Source organism: Panthera uncia, chromosome F1 (assembly GCF_023721935.1).
Source record: "Panthera uncia isolate 11264 chromosome F1, Puncia_PCG_1.0, whole genome shotgun sequence".
Taxonomy (NCBI): Eukaryota; Metazoa; Chordata; class Mammalia; order Carnivora; family Felidae; genus Panthera; species Panthera uncia.
The window spans coordinates 26,312,212-26,330,296 of NC_064813.1; the positions used below are offsets into that span (position 1 = coordinate 26,312,212).

Sequence of the window (18,085 nt, forward strand, 5' to 3'; positions counted from 1 at the left end):
TGGGGGTTGCTAATCAAGAGAGCCAAGCAGCTGTCCCTCAGAATCTTCTTTCAGGCCTTTTCCTTGCCCTCCTTTATTCAACGAGCATTTTTGAAATGCAAAAAATGCTCACACACTTCTGGTGTGCTGGTCTCAACCCTACTCCTAACTTTTAAATATTTCTGGAGCATAGCTATGTGCAAGGCACAGAAAGACTAAGAATACCTGGTCCCTTAAGGAGCTCAAAAGAAAAGAAGTCTTTGGTTCTTCCCTGGAGCTTAGATTTCACATAAGGTCAACACAAAAGATTCACACAAAGTTCCCAGGACTTGGAACTCCCTGCTCTGGCTTCTGACAGTCTTAGACCCCTTTGTCTGCTATTGCAGGTACCGCTTCGAGGGTCCGGTTATTTTTAGCTTACGTCTATCCTCCTTGCTGCTCTAGCACCGTGCACAATAAGCTCAAAAAATGCTTGTTGAATAAAGGAGGACAAGGAAAAGGCCTGACTGAAGATTCTGAGGAGCAGCCGCTTGGCTCGTTTGATTAGCAATCCCCAGGATCAAGCTGGGACTGCGCTGTCATCAGAAGAGCATGCCACGATGGGAAACAGCAGCTTGAGCTTATTCAGGGAGCCAGGGACAGGCCCAGACAGGAAAGAGGAAGTAGAGATGAATGGGAGAGAGGAGTGGAGGTAGGGCCACGAGGCAGGCTGGCTTGCACTGGGGTTGAGGGGCCTGGGTCTGCATCCCAGCTGTGTGACCTTGGGCAGAATCCCAAATCGCACCAAGGCTCAGTCTCTTCAACTTTAAAAGCAAATCCTGGCATATATTGCACAAGGCTGTTGAAATATCAGATGAGGTTCTGTTCATGATGCTCCTGGCAGGTAGTAGAACTATAAATATTGGTTTCCTTCTGTGGGAGGCTGAATAATGTCCTCACCCCCATCACTCCAAAGATATCCACATCCTAATCTCCAGAACCTGTGACTATGTTACTTTACCTGGCAAAAGGGATTTAGCAGATATGATTAAATTAAGAATCTTGAGATAGGAAGTTACCCTGGATTAGCTGGTGGGCCCAAGGTAATCCCAAGGGTCCTTATAAAAGGAAGGCAAAGGGGTCAGATTCAGAGAAGATGTGACAAAGGAAGCAAGGTCAAAGGGATGCCATTGTCAAAAGGGGACCTACACCAAGGAATGCAGACAACCTCTAGGACTGGAAATAGAAGGAACAGATTCTTCCCTAAGGCTCTAGAAGGAATGCCACCCTCTCAACACTTTGATTTTAGCTCACGAGATGAGATCCACTTTCAAACTTCTGACCTGCGGAACTGTACGAGAACACATGTGTTGTTTTAGGTCACTAAGTTTAGGGTCATTCGTTACAGCAGCGATAGGAGATTACTTGTCTCCCATTTCCTCAAAGAGAAAAGAAGCCAGGTAGTGAAATTAATATTTGGCAACCTCTCAGCCCTTCCAAGTACTTTCCCTTCTCAGATCTTTGTATTTCTTTTTTCTTTTTCTTCTTCCTTCTCTCCTTTGTTCCTCCCTCTGCTCCTCATTTAACAAATGTGGAACACCTTTGTGCCCCTCCTAGAGCCCCCAGTAGTCCTACATGTCTCTTGGCAATGTATTTGCTCCTTGGCAATGTATTTGTTCCTTTCACTTTCTGTTCATATCTTGTTCCAAAAATGCATACTATACCATAATCTACAGCATTTACGTTAAAAAAGCAGGTATGGTGACCATGCCTTTCATGTTTAAGCCATTTTTTCAAATTGCAAATTAGCAAATACAATCCAGAAAACTTGAAAAAAAAATCAGAGTAAAAGATAAAAGTCACCCTTGAGAGAAAGCCACTGTTAACATTTAGTATATGTCTTATATATATATATATATATATGCATCTGACTACATATGCATGTATATAAACACACTTGGGGGGCTGTTCATTTTACCAAAAAAGGGTTTCACATCCTAATACTATTTTGTAAATTGTTTTTCACTTAGCAATATCAACAATGCATTTTAAAAAGTAGAATAGCTTTAATAGTCCTTAAATTCTTAAATAAACAGATTGGATGACAATCAAGATCCTAAAGGACAATGAAGCCTGCCCCCCCCCCCCCCACTAAGCTGGGAATCACTGGGGTAGGGAGTGTCCTGGGAATTGTCCTTGGGAAGAGCAATTCTCCCTCTGTGGAATTGTCTAGCCTTAAATCTCAGGCTGCACTTTTCAGTGTCCTGTGCTTATCTTGTTCACTATGGATCCCTTTGTGTCTTGGCTTCGTGTGTGTGTGCGTGTGTGTGTGTCTTGACTTTTAACACCCGATTTATTATATGTATCATAAGGCTTTTCTGACGAATCTGACCTATTTGCCAGTGGGACAAATCATCCTCAAAAACCAAAAGACAAATTATCAAGTTAGCAGAAGGGTCTTGTTTGTTAAATAATGGTGTTTTCCACATAATGTAATTTATTACAGTCAATAAGTAGTTTCCTCTTAGCTATTTAAAAAAAATTTTTAATGTTTATTTTTTTTATTTTTGAGACAGAGAGAGACAGAGCATGAACGGGGGAGGGTCAGAGAGAGAGGGAGACACAGAATCCGAAGCAGGCTCCAGGCTGCGAGCTGTCAGCACAGAGCCCGCTGTGGGGCTGGAACTCACGGACCATGAGATCATGACCTGAGCCAAAGTCCGCCGCTCAACCGACTGAGCCACCCAGGTGCCCCTCCCCTTGGCTATTTTTAAAAATTCAATAGGTGTGCATGTGTTCAAGCCTGTGTGAGCCTGCATGTGTATGTGCGTGGGTGTGTGTGAAGTCTGATCCATTTTCTGTGCTTAGGTAAAATCCATTTGCTAATTTTGGGACAAGGCTAGCCCTTATACAAATGGGCAGTAGGATCCTGTTGCAAAGAACACGGGTTTAGGAGTCAGAAAAACTTGTTTCCAAATGGGGCTCTGCCCTCCTTACCTATAAGACCTTGAACAAATTATCAACCTCTCTAAGCCTCAGATTTCTCATGTGGAAAATGAGGGTCATAACTCCGTACAGAGTTGTTGTGAAGATTCAATAAGATCCCCAGTGGTTCCCAGGACTTGTGACTTGTCACTTGCTGGGACTTTAGAGCACTATTATCACACGTGTAATCACCATCATCACCCTTTAGCCATCCCAAATAAACCTGTAGTTTAAGAAAAGACAGTGGATCTATCTGGTAATCTCAGTTCAAGCCCCCTAGCCCTGGTGTACAAACAAGTTCATTACATTCTAAAACCTGCCCAACGTAGAAATTCTGGAGCCACTTCTGAAGATTATGCATGGATGATCACTTAGCACAATGTCTGGTACATAGTAAGTAAATGTTAGCCATCGTTATTACCATTCTAGTTATTCACTAGTATACCAAGAGAGATTATGGTTTTTACTTCTTCTCTGTGCACCGACAGATTTATAGAAAATGGTAAAAGTCATACCTACCCTCCTTCAATGGTTCAAATTCAATAACATATTTTAACTTTTAATACTTACCAATATCCATTCATTCAGACATGACTAACTTGCTTATTCTAGAAAGAGTTTTAAACTGCTAACTTTTGATGTACTTTTTGCATATGTGGTCAGTTGGCTTTCTTATTTCTCTTTTTTGATTTTTTTTCACTTTTTGTATTTCTGATTATCCAGGTAAAAATTGCCAAACTCACATTTTCTTTTTTCTAAATATAAATATTTTCTATGTATAAAAATGTTAGTATATATGTACAAATGTGTATGTAAAAATGACAGGAGTGTATATATATGTATAAATGTGCATCTAAAGTGGACAGTGTATACCAAAATGTATATCATGTATATAATTTTGTGTCTTGCTGTTTTGCATACATGTCATTATACACTTTTTTTTTTTCATTATACACTTTTTAACATTTCTAACAACCATCAAATGTATCTTCCATAAATTCTTAATCACTTCTTAGTGTTTGGGATATATAAGCTGACTAGAATTCCTCTTTGTTTATTTTACACCAGTGTGTAAAGGGTAAGAGTGGGAGGTGTTGGTAACATCCAAGGAGAGGAAAGAAAACATAACCACTGTGTGGATATTTCCTGTGGTTGGGGCTAGGAAACATAGACAGCCATAGCTGGATCAATGGAAACCAATATAAGTGAATGTTTCCTACAGTGTTCTAGAACACACACATGTATATCAGTGTTTTCAGAAGATTGGGAAAATGATGAAGAGCATAATACCTAACATCTATGTAACACTTTTCTCCCTTACTCTATGCTGTTTCAAAAAGGATTTAGCATGAACTCAACAACAAAAAACAACCCAATTAAAAGAGGAGCAACGTGTTTGAGGGGTGCCTCGCTGGCTCAGTCAGTAGAGCATGAGACTCTTGATCTTGGGGTTGTGAGTTCCAGCCCCATATTAGGTGTAGGGATTACTTAAAAATAAAATCTAGAAAAAAAAAATCTGAATAGACATGTTGCTCAAGAAGATACACAAATGGCCAATAAGCACAGAAAAGATGCTGAACATCAATAATCGTTAGAGAAATGTAAATCAAAACCACCATGAGATACTGCCTCGTATCCGTTAGGATGGCTGCTATTAAAAACAAACAAACAAACAAATAAACAAAATAACAAGTGTTGGAAAGGATGTGGAGAAATTGAAGCCCTCGTGCACTGTTAGTGGGATTGTAAAATGGTGCAGCTACTGTGCAAAACAGTCTGGTGGTTTCCGAAAAAATTAAAAATAGAATTAGCACATGATCCAGTAATTCCACTTCTGGATATATACCCAAAAGAATTGAAAGCAGGGTTTTGAAGTGATATTTGTACGCTTATGTTCATGCATTATTATTTACGAGAGCCAAAAGGTGCAAGGAACCTGAGTGACCATGGATGGATGAATGGATAAACAAAATGTGGTATGTACATACAACTGAATATTATCCAGCCTTAAAAAGGAGGGAAATCCTGGGGCTCCTGGGTGGCTCAGTTGGTTAATTGTCCAATGTCGGTTCAGGTCATGATCTCATGGTTTGTGGGTTCAAGTCCCACATCAAGTTTTCTGCTGTCAGCACAAAGCCCAATGCAGACCCTCTGTACCCACCTCTCTCTCTGCCCCTACCCGGCTCATTCTCTCTCTTTCTCTCTCTCTCTCTCTCAAAAATAAATAAACATTTAAAAAAAAAAGGAAGGAAATGCTGACACATCCTACAACATGAATGAACCTTGAAGACATTACGCTGAGTGAAATAAGCCAGTCACGAAAAGACAAATACTGTATGCTTTCAATTATGAGGCTCCTACAGCAGTCAAATTCACAGAGACAGAAAGCAGAATAGTGGTTGCCAGGGGGTGGGGGAAGGGGGAATAGGGAGTCGTTTAATTGGTACAGTTTTATTTTTGCAAAGACGAAAAGAGTTCTGGAAATTGGTTCAGAGACAGTGTCAATGTACTTACCACTCCTGGACTGTATACTTAAAAATGGCTAAGATGGTAAGTTTTGTTATGTGTATTTTACCACAATGAAGCGATTTTCAATTACTTTTTAAAAAGGATTTAGGGTACTTAGAGTACCCCGTTCTTTCCAAAATGCTTTCATATACATTATCCCAGTTGATCATTAGAACAACCTAGTGAGGGAGCAGGCTGGGTATTATTACTCCCATTTAGAGTAGACGAGATTGCCTTGTAGGGGTGTCATGGAGCTCCCACATCTTTTAGGGGGAAGGGATGGCTTCCGTCTACCCAGAGTCCTTAATGACAGGATGTGATTCCATACTTTCCGATCCTCATTCTCATTGGATCCGTGGCCTAGTGGCCTGTGCCTGGGCCCCAGCAAGCTCCCTCTGTCACTCACTCTCCTAACTTTGCAGACTCACTCAGGGACCGGAGGTTCTCCTGGATGTCCTCTCAGGACTGTACAGAAAACTCAGAGGTGGAGTTGCAGCCTCTGCCACCAGAATGAACAGAATCTGAGTGTTACAGTTTGATGAGTTCTAACAAAGGCATATAACTGTGACCCATGCTCCCATCAGGATAGAAAACATTTCCATCACCTCAGGAAGTTTCCCTTCCCAGTCAATACAACAAGCCCAAGGCAACTACTATTTTGGTATTTTATTCCATGAGAATTTTCAATTCTTTATTTTTGGTGGGGGGATGGAAGGAGATGGCTTTTTGCTGAGTATTCTTCCTGAGTGGTTGTTTATGCCAGGACCTTGGACCTATTAAACTTAAAAAAAAAAAAAAAAAGAAAAGAAAAGAGAAGAAAAGAATAAAGTAGCTTCCTTTGTTTCTTCCTCATTTTAATTATAGCTTCCCTTTCCATGGAGCCTGTCTGTCCCAATGGTCTGAGAGTGCCTTGAAGGCAAGGACCAAGCCTATTTATCTCTGTTCTTCAGTGCCTAGCACATAGTAAGTGCACAACATGTCCCAGGCACTGTTCTAAGTGCTTTTTACACATCAATTCATTTAATCCTTGTAAAACTCTAGGAGGAAGGTGTTATGATGGGGTCCATTTCACAGATGAAGACAGTGAGAGATTTAACAGTTTAGTGTTAAAGACACCATAGTCAGGAAGCAGCAGAACCGGGATTTGAACTGGAGCAACCTGGCTCCACATATGGCTCTTACTCAGTATTCTCATCTGCCCTTTAATTACATGTGCTTGTTGAATGAATGAAAAATGATCCTTTTTCACCTTCCCATCTCAGTATGTCCATAGCCAAATTAAATGGTTGTCTCCCAAAAGCTTCTCTTCCCCACATCTGACCTCACTGCTCCTGCAGGAGACCCTGCAGGGTCTAAGAAGCACAGAGCCTTTCACCTCTTGGCTCCCTAGCCTCACTTAATCTCTCATGTCTAGGTGTCCTTTTTTTGGTCTTTCCTAGAAAACATCTATCAGATTCACCCCTTCCTCTTCCTTTGTCACCCGCTAGACCCCAAGACCTGACATTTATTGCCCACCTGCCTGTACTCACTAACCTTTGTCTTACATTTTTCCTTGAGCTCTTTTTTCTGGCTTACCTCTTAACTCAGGCAAATGAAACCCAAAAGCACTCCTGACAGCCCTGAAGAGAACGCCCACTGGCCCAGACCACCAAGCCCTTTTGAGTTAACCACGCGCCCCACCCCCACCCCCGCCCCAACCTTGTGCCTGAGAACATGGACCATGGAGTAACCTCTGGAATGACCTACAACTACCTTTATGACATTATAATACTAAAATATCTGCCCAAGGAGGAGCCTCAGACTCATTTACATAACATACAATGTCCATATAGGGCATGTTTCCTTAAGGTGCATGGGCAACCTTATGCCTGCCTCCACATACGATGATGAGGCTTCCCTATCTAAATATTCATCCTAGCTTAGAACAAAATCAACTCATTCACCCTCTCTTGGGGAGCCATCACTTTGGAAACCCTTTCTTATTTGCTGCAAATTAAAGTTTTCTTTGAGCAACTACTCAACATGGTGCAGTTTGGGACTCACCTAGGAGCAAACTCACATTGGTTTGGTCACACCTTTACAAGTGCTGCCTCACTCTTTGGGGGCCTTGGGGTTTACATGCATTTTTATTTAACCTTCACAATAATCCACAAGCCAAATATTATTATTCACATTTTGTAGATAAGAAACTGAATAATAGAACCCAGGTTCAAACAGGTTTTGTCTAGCTCTGAGGACTCTACCATCTCCAAAGACTGGTGACCTTGAGCAAGTCACTTAACCTCCAAGAGTCTCAGACTTCTCATTTGTAAAATGGGGATAATGACAGTAATTACCTTATTATTAGAGCAACTGAGATAACACTTAGCACAGTGCCTGACACACAGTAAGTGCTCAGAGATAATTAACAATTAGAGTTCACAAAGCCTATATAGCATACACAGAATGAGTTGGCTAATTGTTCTGACCAAAATGCTATCTGAAGAGCTCTTGAACTATAGCTGGGAAGAAACTGCCATACATGGTCTCTTCTTAATCCCTCAAAGGTGCTCTCCCCAGGGAAGCATTGTATGCTGTATGAAAAAATTACCTTACTGTTCACTTGCGCAATGCACAGCATTAGAAAATACATCCAGTCTGGTGGAAAGTGCACAGAATCTATGGCTGTGCCCTGTCAGGTGTGTGACCATGGGAAATCTTGAAATGTCTGAACTTTGTCATTTACAAATTGGAAATAATTCCTTCCCCCCAAGAATATTGAGATAACTCACATACAGCCTTTAGGACATTGCGGGACACATAGTTAAGACCCACATAAAGGAATTGTGCAACATTATCATAGTCAGATAATGTTATATGAGCTCGTTTTAATGCAAGTCGAGGACGAGATGGATTTATAAATCATATGTTATCAAGATCAAGTGTTAAAAGTACAGGAAAGGTAAAAGGATTGTGCAAATCAGGTACCGGGGTGTATGTCTTGAAAACCTAACCAACCCCAAGGGGGGAGCAAGCAGCACCTCCCCTGAAACCTGAGTAGGGAGGCGGGGGAACACCGGCCCTCCACCCACCCCAGAGCCCCGCCTCCAGGGTTGCTCGACGCGGCGCCCAGGCTCCGCCGACGGGAGGCGGGGCCGGCCCTGGTCACGTGAGCGCGGGTGCGGAAGTGGTGCAGCGGGCCCGTGTTCGTGGTTGGACGAGGCCGCAGGTCCCGGGGGCGGGGTCAAGTCTGCCAGACGCGCCGGGAGGAGCCGGGGGTGGAGGCAGGCGCGGGGGCCGGCGTCGGAGACTGGGATTCGGTCTTCTGGGCGATCGATTGCTGGACCAGCGGCGGTCCCGTGCTCCCCGGCCTGCGCGCGCCAGCTGTTCTGGGTTCCCCAGGCCGAGGCGCCGGCGGCTGCGGCAGGCCGGTGTGGTGGGCAGAGGGAGGCTCGGAGGGCGCGGGCGCCCGGTGCACGGAGCAGGCGTGAGGCAGCCGGGGGCCGGGACGCCATGTCCATGGAGGACCCCTTCTTTGTGGTGAAAGGGTGAGTGTCCCGAGGTCTCCACTGGAGGAGGAGGTGGCCGTGTTGCCAGCCCGCACCTCCCCGCTCTCCTCGCCGGAGGGGGAGGGGAGACAAGTGGAGGCTAGGGAGGGGACAGTGGGGACGGCTTAGCCTGCAGGGCCATGACCAAGCGTCCAGAGACATCCCTTCCCAGTCCTACCTGGACTGTGAAAACCATGTCCCCAGCCAAGCCCCTGGGGAAGGAGATTCTCTTTGGCTTGTGCGCCGAGATACAACTTATTTGGGGTTCGAGGGGACCAGCAGCTCTGCAGGTGGGGAGGGAGACGCGCGTCCTAGCCCCAACTGGGGCTCTGGTGGAGCACGGGGCCCTACTTCGAAGGAGGGAAAACAGCATCTGGGCAGGAAAAGGGAAATGGCCCTCCTGAGCTTTGTAGTTGGCGTTGATGGGGGTGAGTTCCCATTGTCCATTGAGTTTGGAGCTCTGGCCCGCAGACTGGTGAGACCACAACATGCCCAGAGGCGCCTGAGCACGTTTGCAGGCTGGGCTGCGGGGGAGCACGGCTCCGGAAGACAACTCAATTCAGTGGGGGCGTTTTTACTGAGTAATGTGAGGGGAGGAAAGCAGCCGTTCGAACTCGGCGATGATGTTGGAAGGAAAACAAAATGAAATCAGCCAAACTAAACTTTCCTCAGCTTTATATTAGCAACTGGGATTTTCCCACAGTGCTAAAGGAAGTGAGCGCTTTCTTTTTAACTCCCTGATTTCATCCAGGCTATTTGACAGGTTCCCCCCATTCTTATCCAGCCTTTCAGAACAGAACTGCCTTAACTTTTCCCTATGAGCTGTCCTGACTCCATCTTTGATTGCTTGATTGTTTGGAGGTAGAAACTTGGTTTGCACTTTGTTGTATTATCTTTGTAGCCATTAAGCAAATGCAAGAAAGATGGATTCTTACGTTGTTGTAACTTGTCAGTTCTATGTTTTAAGTGTTAGACATAAAAAAAAAAAAAAAATCTGAGAACTACTAAATTCCCAGAAGATCAGTACTAGTAATCACGAAGTGTCCCTTTGCTTGCAACTAGTTGCTACTAGCTTCCTATTTCTGTAGTGGTAAAAGCTGACCAGTTGCTTCAGTGTTTGTGTTTTTTAAGGGTTCTTCTCAGAAAATTCACATGGTACTTTAGGTGAAGGACTTTTTTATCCATGATACAGTAAAATCTATTTATACACTTCTTAACGTTTTCCTAAAAGGGGTTTCTTCATCTTACTTTAAGGTAGATGGGAAAGTGACGAGTTGTAGATTGATTAGTAATATGTGGCTCTCTGCTTGGAAAATGTGTTATTTGTTGGAAGGATTAGTTTCGGGGTTCATTTTCAAATATCAAAGCCGTGTGTCTTTTCCTTAAAGGGATGTTCTTAATGCTTAGGTTGCAAAGGTTGTCTCTGGCAGTGGAAAGCAGAGAGAATCAGAAATTGTTTGATTTTTAGTGGAATTTGCAAAAATGCTAAATTACCCTGCCATCTTGGCCTTTTTTTCCTGATAGTCTCTAATACATTCTACCAATGCTTGCTCACTGATTAGATATCACTGTTGTATTGGAACACTGGCCTGGATTGTTGGTTGACTTTATATCATGTTAGCTCATGCCCTTAAGGTGTCTGAAGAAAGAGATTCACAATACTTCCAGACTGTGAGAGAATATTTGGGGAGCCATGTACCTCTATTTATTAATATTGAAAATGTATCGCACGGTGTAGAAAAATTAGATGCCTAAGTTATGGCTCTTAGCCTAGCAGCTATGGTTCTGAGAAGCAACTCACCCCAAAATTAAGTAGAAATGACAGGTGATAAATTAAGCGCTGAAGCGAATGCTACAGAAGATTAAGTGCCCCAGTAGTTCTGAGAAAAGCAACTCATTAGAAATGGTTATGATTGGAAAAGCTTTTAGAGATAGTAGTAGGTCTTGGATTAGGTTTTGAAGATGGGTAGAATTTAGTGAATTCAGGCCCGAGTCTCATCTGGACTCTTACTAAAATGAGTCTCTTAATTGGTCTGCCTGCTTCTGGTCATCTGCCTTTGGTTCTATTGGATCAGAGCTGTCTAAAATATAACGTGAGCCATATATGCCATTTGATATTTTCTAGTAGCCATGTTAAAAACTAAAAAGAAACAGGTGAAATTAATATTAATGTCATCTTTAATATAATCAAAATATTTCAGCATGTGATTATTATAAAGATTATAATGGGGGGTGCCTGGATAGCTCAGTCGGTTAAGTGTCTGGCTTCAGCTCAGGTCATGCTCTCTTGGTCCATGAGTTCAAACCCTGCATCAGGCTCTGTGCTGACAGCTCAGAGCCTGGAGCCTGCTTTGGATGCTGTGTCTCCCTCTTTGTCTGCCCCTCCTCCCCTCACACTCTGTCTCTCTCAAAAATAAACATAAAAGAGAAGATTATAATGGGATATTTTTTTTTTTTTGTACCTGGTCTTCAAATTTGGTGTCTATTTTACATGTATAGTACAGCTCAATTTGGACACTACATTTGCATCAGAAATCTTTGATCTGTATTTAGACTTCACTAAATTTATAGTTGAAAAAGCAGATTCACATACCCAAATATTCCAAACATACTTAAAAATTTTCCAGTAACTGAATGGCGTATCAGTTTTTAAATTTAAATTGATTGAAATAAAAAAAAAAAATCAGTTCCTTCATCCTACTGGTGCATTGCAAGTGTTCAGTAGTCACTTGTGGAGCCCATATTGGGCTCTAGCTCTTCTAGAACCCAAGCAGGGGTTTCCTACTTCACATCTTTTAGTGGCTGCCTGTTGCCTACAGAACAAAGTCCAAACACTTCATGGCCACCATGATCCAGCCGTCCTTTCCCCTCCGCCCACTCTGCTTACCCTCAGCTCAGAGCTCCCGCAACGTCAGACTCAGTACGGTGAGTCTGCCCCGATACTGGGCGCTCTTACTTCACATGCACCCACTCTGCCTGGTTCACCCACTAAGCTTTGAAGATTCAGTGTAAGCATTTGCACTGCCTCCAGGAAGTGCTTCCCTTGGCCCTTGTGACATATTATTGCCCCTCTTCCTCTGGCTGTCTTTCATTATTAGACTATGAGCTCTGAGGGTTGGGGCTGTTTATTTTTCCTGTACTTCCAACCCGGCACTTTGAATATACAGCATAAATGTTAAATAAATACTCAAAGGTGGTGGTGGTTGTGGTGGTGGTGCTTAAGGAGTAGTGATTCATGGGTGGGAACGCTGCCAGCAAGGGCCCTGAGACGGGCATTGTGTATTAGAAATTGTCAAGGAGAGCATCTCAGGTGTGTAGGAAGTTTTTTTTGGGGAAGTAATAATAATAACAAACCTTTAGGGGACACAACTCCTATCCAGGCAGTTTGTGCTAAGTAAGCACTATCAAAATTTTCACTTGATAAGAACAGCTCTGTGATGTGAGTACTAGCCACATTTTAGAGATGAGGACCTGAGGAAGCATAGAGGGGTTAAGTTATTTGCCTAGGGTTACACAGCTAACAAGTAGTAGACCCAGGATTCAAATTTGAACTGCCTAGTTCTACTCACACTGTTAATATTTCACAGTATAGGTAGAATAGGGTCAAGGAGAGTCTCATTTTGAAGCCATGGGAGATTTTTAAATCTAGGAAATTGTGTGAAATTAGTTTTGTTTTTTTTTTTAGGAATACTAATTTGATGGTAGTGTTGGATGCATCAATGTGAGGAAAGATTAAGAAGGGGACCAGATAGAAAGCTGTTTTAATCTAAATGTGTAGTTCTTAATGCCTGGATGTTTGAGGCTAGTTTTGTGGGGTTTGAACACTATCAACGAACGTCCTGTTCAGAGGAGAATCCCAGAACACAGAGGAGAAAATGACCACAATGGGGCAGCTGAGCTCTTAGGACACAGGAAGCCAGCCTCTACCTGGAGTAGACATTCGTAGTGGTATTTACACCACCAGACTCGGTCCCTGAAACTCCAGGTTTTACTGAATCACCTCTAGCCTGCCCTTAACCTAGCCTCTCTGGTGGATCCTCTCCATGCGTTCTCACTGGGTGAGATTGATTATTCCCATTATGTCAGGTACTCTGTGCACATCCAGGTCAGTCTGACCCCACTCTCTTCCCCCTCGCTCCCAATGCCTGACCAGGCCTTCCTCCTCTTAGCCCTCTACTCCTGACTCCTTCGTCCCATGTCCACTAGGCATTGTGTTCTGTCAGTGCCATCCCTTAGCTATCTCTAGAATCTTATCTCCCTCTTTAGTTACGGTTCTTCTACCCTGGTTCATGTCCTTGTTCTCTCCTACCTGGACTCGTGTAAGCAACTTCTTCAGCAAGCTTCCCACTGCTACCAGATGTGTCCACAGGGACATGGTCAGATCATTTCTCTATTCAGAATCTTTTATTCTAAAATATTGAGGGTCTGTTTTGTGTGCCAGGAGCTGAGGGTATAGAGCAGCGAACAAACAACATCCCATCGTTATGGAGCTTACATTCTAAGGACAGGAAATGAACAAATATGTGGTATGTCAGGTGGTGATAAGTTCAGGTGAGAATAAAGCTGGGTGAAGAGAAAGGGAAAGTGGATTCTGGGTGTAATTTTTCTCTTTATCTGACTTCAGGAAGCAGTGAAGTTTGGTGAAAGAACTGGTTTTTGGTAATCAGGCTGATCCAATGTTGGGATCTCACCTATCAATTATTGGGTGTAACTTTTGACAAGTTAATTCTCCTCTTTGAGTCTGTTTGTACAAAATGTCTTAGCAAGGTACAAAATTGGCTTAACAATACCTGCTTTATTAGTTGTAAGGTATTAAATGAGTTAATGCATGTAACTTGCCTAGCAGTTGGGGGCACATATTAAATGCCCAACAGACATTCTCTTTTAAATGTTTCCATCCAAATTGGCTGCCCTTTCTGAGAGGAAAACCCTGGTTTTTGAGTAACATTTAAAATAATGTTAGAGTAATATATGCTTCTTTTGGAAAATTAGGAAACAAAAATATAAAAAGGAAAATAAACATTTATTGAGGAAACTGGGTGGCTTAGTCGGTTAAGGATCTGACTCTTGATTTCAGCTCAAGTCATGATCTCATGGTTGTGACCTCGAGCCCTGTGTCAGGCTCCTCACCGACGGTGTGGAGCCTGCGTGGGATTCTCTCTCACCCTCTCTCTGTACCCCTCCCCTTCTCACACTCTCTCTCTCTCTCTCTTTCTCAAAAGAAATAAACCTTAAAAAATTTACTGAAATGCCACCATCCAGAAATAATTCATTAAAATTTTGGTGTCTTTTTTTTTTAATGCTTATTTGTTTTGAGAGAGAGAGAGAAAACGGGGAGGGGCAGAGAGCAAGGGAAAGAGAGAATCCCAAGCAGGCCCCTAGCCTTCAGCACAGAGCCCCCAACTCGATCTTGTGAATCAGTGAGATCATAACCTGAGCTGAAATTGTGACCTGACCTGAAATCAAGAGTCAGATACTTAACCCACTGAGCCACCCAGGCACTCCTTTTGGTGTCTTTTTTGATCTTTATTTCTATTAATAGTTTTAGGCAATACTACTAATAGAGTTTTTGATCTCTTACTATATTATCAGGCACTGTTCTAAGAACCTAATAGGAATTATCTTTTTAATCCTTATGAAGTAAGTAGTAGTACTATTATCATTTCACAAAGGAAGAAAATGAAACTTAGAGAGTAAAAAAAAAAAAAAAACAAAAAAGAAAACTTCAAGCTTATAAGCTTATCAGTGGAAAGGCTGGGATTTATATAGAAGTGTATTATTATTATATTATTTAGTAATTGTTCTAGAAATTGGAATCATACTGTTTTAAATCTTTTAATCTGTACTTTTTATATCCTGTAAATGTCTTCAGTGAGAGGGCTTTTAATGACTCTGTTGTATTTTGTCATACAAATTTAATATAGTTTATTACCCAGGATGACAGTTGTGATGTTTCTGATTTTTCACTATTACAATTAATGTAGTGGCAAAGAGAATGCCTGACAGGTTTTTATTGCTGCTTCTGATTATTTCCATAGCCTGCATTCCTGTAGTAGAATTGCTAATTCAGAGAGTATGCACACTTAAAAAAAATGTTTGTTTATTTTTGAGAGGAGCGGGGAGGGGCAGAGAGAGAGGGAGACACAGAATCCCAAAGCAGGCTCCAGGCTCTGAGCTATCAGCACCGAGCCCGATGCAGGGCTTGAACCCACAGACCCCGAGATCATGACCCAAGCTGAGGTCGGTTGCTTAACCGACTGAGCCACTCAGGTACCCCAGAGAGTATGCACATTTTTAAAGTTTCTGGTACATACTACTAGATTGCCCTCCAGAATACACCCCTATCTCCACTCTGTCCCTCACCCCACCCATTTCCCTTAATCTCTTAATAGTGCTGGGATTCTCATTTTAAGAAATCTGTACTAAATTGTGAGGTGAAAAAAATACCGTATTTGAATCCTATTTCATCTTTGTATTTAGTAGGGACTCATGCAGTACTTGTTTGATGAGTTTTGGATTCTGTATTTTTCCCCTATCTTGTTGACAACCTTTTAGAATTTGTGACTTCTAACCGAAGAGGCCAAGAAAACCACAACATTGAGCATTGGGTATGAGAGTCTCTTGGTACCAAGTGAGCCTCTCCTATAGGTAAAAGGCACGAATGTTGTGACTCCTTAATATTTTGCTGTTTGGGAGGCTTTGTGCACCTGAATAAGGATAATTTCTAGGTTCTTGGCTGTGGATCAATGTTGAAATAATGGCATAAGTGAGCAGATGAGCAGTATGGTGTATGTTGTGTTGTGTTCTCTAGCCAGCACCTGTCTCTGCAGCTAGATTGTGCGTTCCTTGAAGGCAGCATTGTGTATTTTCTTCACAACGTTGAGAAAACTATTAGTATAATCACTGAAAAAAATCACTTGTTTGTAGAGTAGTTTTAGTCTAATAAATTTAAATGTAAGTCAAATCTCATTTTCTACTTTTTTAATTTCTATTTTTTAACATTTATTTATTTTTGAGAGACAGAGAAAGACAGAGTGTGAGTGGGGGAAGGGCAGAGAGAGAGGGAGACAGAATCTGAAGCAGGCTCCAGGCTCTGAGCTGTCAACAATGAGCCAGACGCAGGGCTCGAACCCACGAACTGTGACATCATGACCTGAGCCGAAGTCGGATGCTTAACCTACTGAGCCACCCAGGCACCTCTCATTTTCTACTTTTTAAAAATCAGAATCAGATGTTTCACTATAAAAACAGCCTTGCAAACATTTGTTACAAATTTATCCAATGCCTAATACTATATTTGGCTGAAATTATAGTCTTGTTGGAGAATGCTATACAGAAACGCAGAGGAGTGTAGGCGAAAGACAATATGCATTGTGTGTAAGATTTTGGAAGAGAGTTAAGATGCCGTGGAGAGTAAAAAAAGTAAAGACCCCAGTGGGAATGTTGGTCAATAACATTTTAGTGAAGCAAGTATAGGGTCTCAATCTGGGCCTTAAGGAAATGTCTGCTTTTCATTTGCAGAGATGTAGGGACTCTTGGCTGGGGAAGCAGCAAGCAGAAGTCTAGAGCCAGGAATGAGAAAGGGGAGGATGGGAAGGAGACCTGCCAAGTGACACAGATTTTGTTTTAATGAGAAATCAGGTTGGATATTAAAGTCGGCCAGTTTGGGGGAGGAAGGTGTGGAATACCCAGCTGAAAGAGTTTCAATTTAATCTGTTTCCTGTTACAAGTTCCTAATCAGGAGGCAGTTTTAACTAGCAGTTACTGTTCACTTGCCTTTGGGCAAACAACTGTTAAGGGCTCAAACCCAGGTGTTCTGATTCCACAAAGAAAATAGATTGTCTGGAGGCTTAGCAAAGATGGGATTGAATAGGTCTTGGTGCTGGAAGGCGCCTCATAGTCAGGGTCAGAAGCATTTGAGGCAAACAGCCAAGATGCCCAAGCCCCATTCTCCTATTCAACCAGTGCAGACTAGATATCTTGAAAGTTCCTTCCAGATCTAAAATCCAGTGATTGGGCTTCAGTAGAAGCTGTGCAAGGTGAGAAGTTTAAGAGGAAAAGCGTCTAGACAAGTTTCAAGTCTTGGAAGATAGTGGCGCCATTGACTGAAAAGGGGAAGTTAGAAAGGGATGCAGACTTTTTTTCTGTTTTATCTTTTTAATACTTGCTTTTTTTTTTTTTTTTTTTGTAGGCAGGATAGGATTAGTTTGGTTTTAGGCAAATAGAATGCTCCTATGGGCAGCTAAAAATATAGGAATTAATCCTGGGTGAGTGGCTAAAGTTGGTAATGCAGTTGGGGAGTCATCAGCTTAAAGGGACATTTTGAACCTGTGAGTAAAAAAATCTATAAAAAGTGCTGAGAGGGGCACGTGTGGGGATCAGTCAGTTAAGCTTCTGACTCTTGATTTTGGCTCAGGTTGTGATCTCATGGTCATGGGATTGAGCCCCATGTCGGGCTTTGTGCTGAGCCTGCTTAAGATTCTCCCTCTCCCTCGGCCCCTCCCCCTCCTCCCACATGCGTGCTCTCTTTCTCTCGTCTCCCTCTGTGAAAAGAAAAAAGTGCTCAGAAACACTGGGACCAAGTGGAGGAAGAGGAAAGAGAAAACTGGTAGAAACTAGAAGAGCACAATGACACAAAAACAAAGGAAGTGAGAGTTTCAAGAAAACAGGTTGTGGTGGCAAGTACCTTGAAAGTGAGCACGAGTGCAAGCCACTCATGACTTTGACCTGCAGTGTCATTGGTAGTATCCCCGGGGAGTTGTGGAAGCAGCAGCAAATTGAGGTCAAAATTGTATATAACTGCAGGTGACTAAGCAGAGGCAATTTCTCCCCCACAAGAGTAATTGCAAAAGGTATCACAGTACCGTTGAATTTGGAAATGAAGTGAGGTCAAGTGAAAGGAGAGTGTGTGCTTTTCCCCTTAAATACAAAAGATGTGAGTGTGGAAGTCAAGCAGTAACCGGAGCTCCTCTCTCACCCTGCACGAGGGATTGGTGGCAGAATGAGGCTGGTAGGATATGGGGCGGGCCGGTGATATGGTTACAGGCGTTTCATTACTAGAGTGGAAACCATGTGCCTTTCCTAGTATATTGATGAAACAGGAACCT

At 42.6% G+C, this 18,085-nt stretch overlaps 1 protein-coding gene across 1 annotated transcript in view; it reads left to right on the plus strand.

The window, feature by feature from the left end:
- Positions 1 to 8,682: 8,682 nt before the first annotated feature.
- STX6 (syntaxin 6) overlaps positions 8,683 to 18,085 on the plus strand; it is a 51,722-nt gene continuing 42,319 nt past the window's right edge. Inside the window, exon 1 of the mRNA XM_049634143.1 lies at positions 8,683 to 8,978. Coding sequence (XP_049490100.1) covers positions 8,944 to 8,978 — 35 coding nt within the window. The 5' untranslated portion in view covers positions 8,683 to 8,943. The remainder of the gene's footprint in view (positions 8,979 to 18,085) is intronic.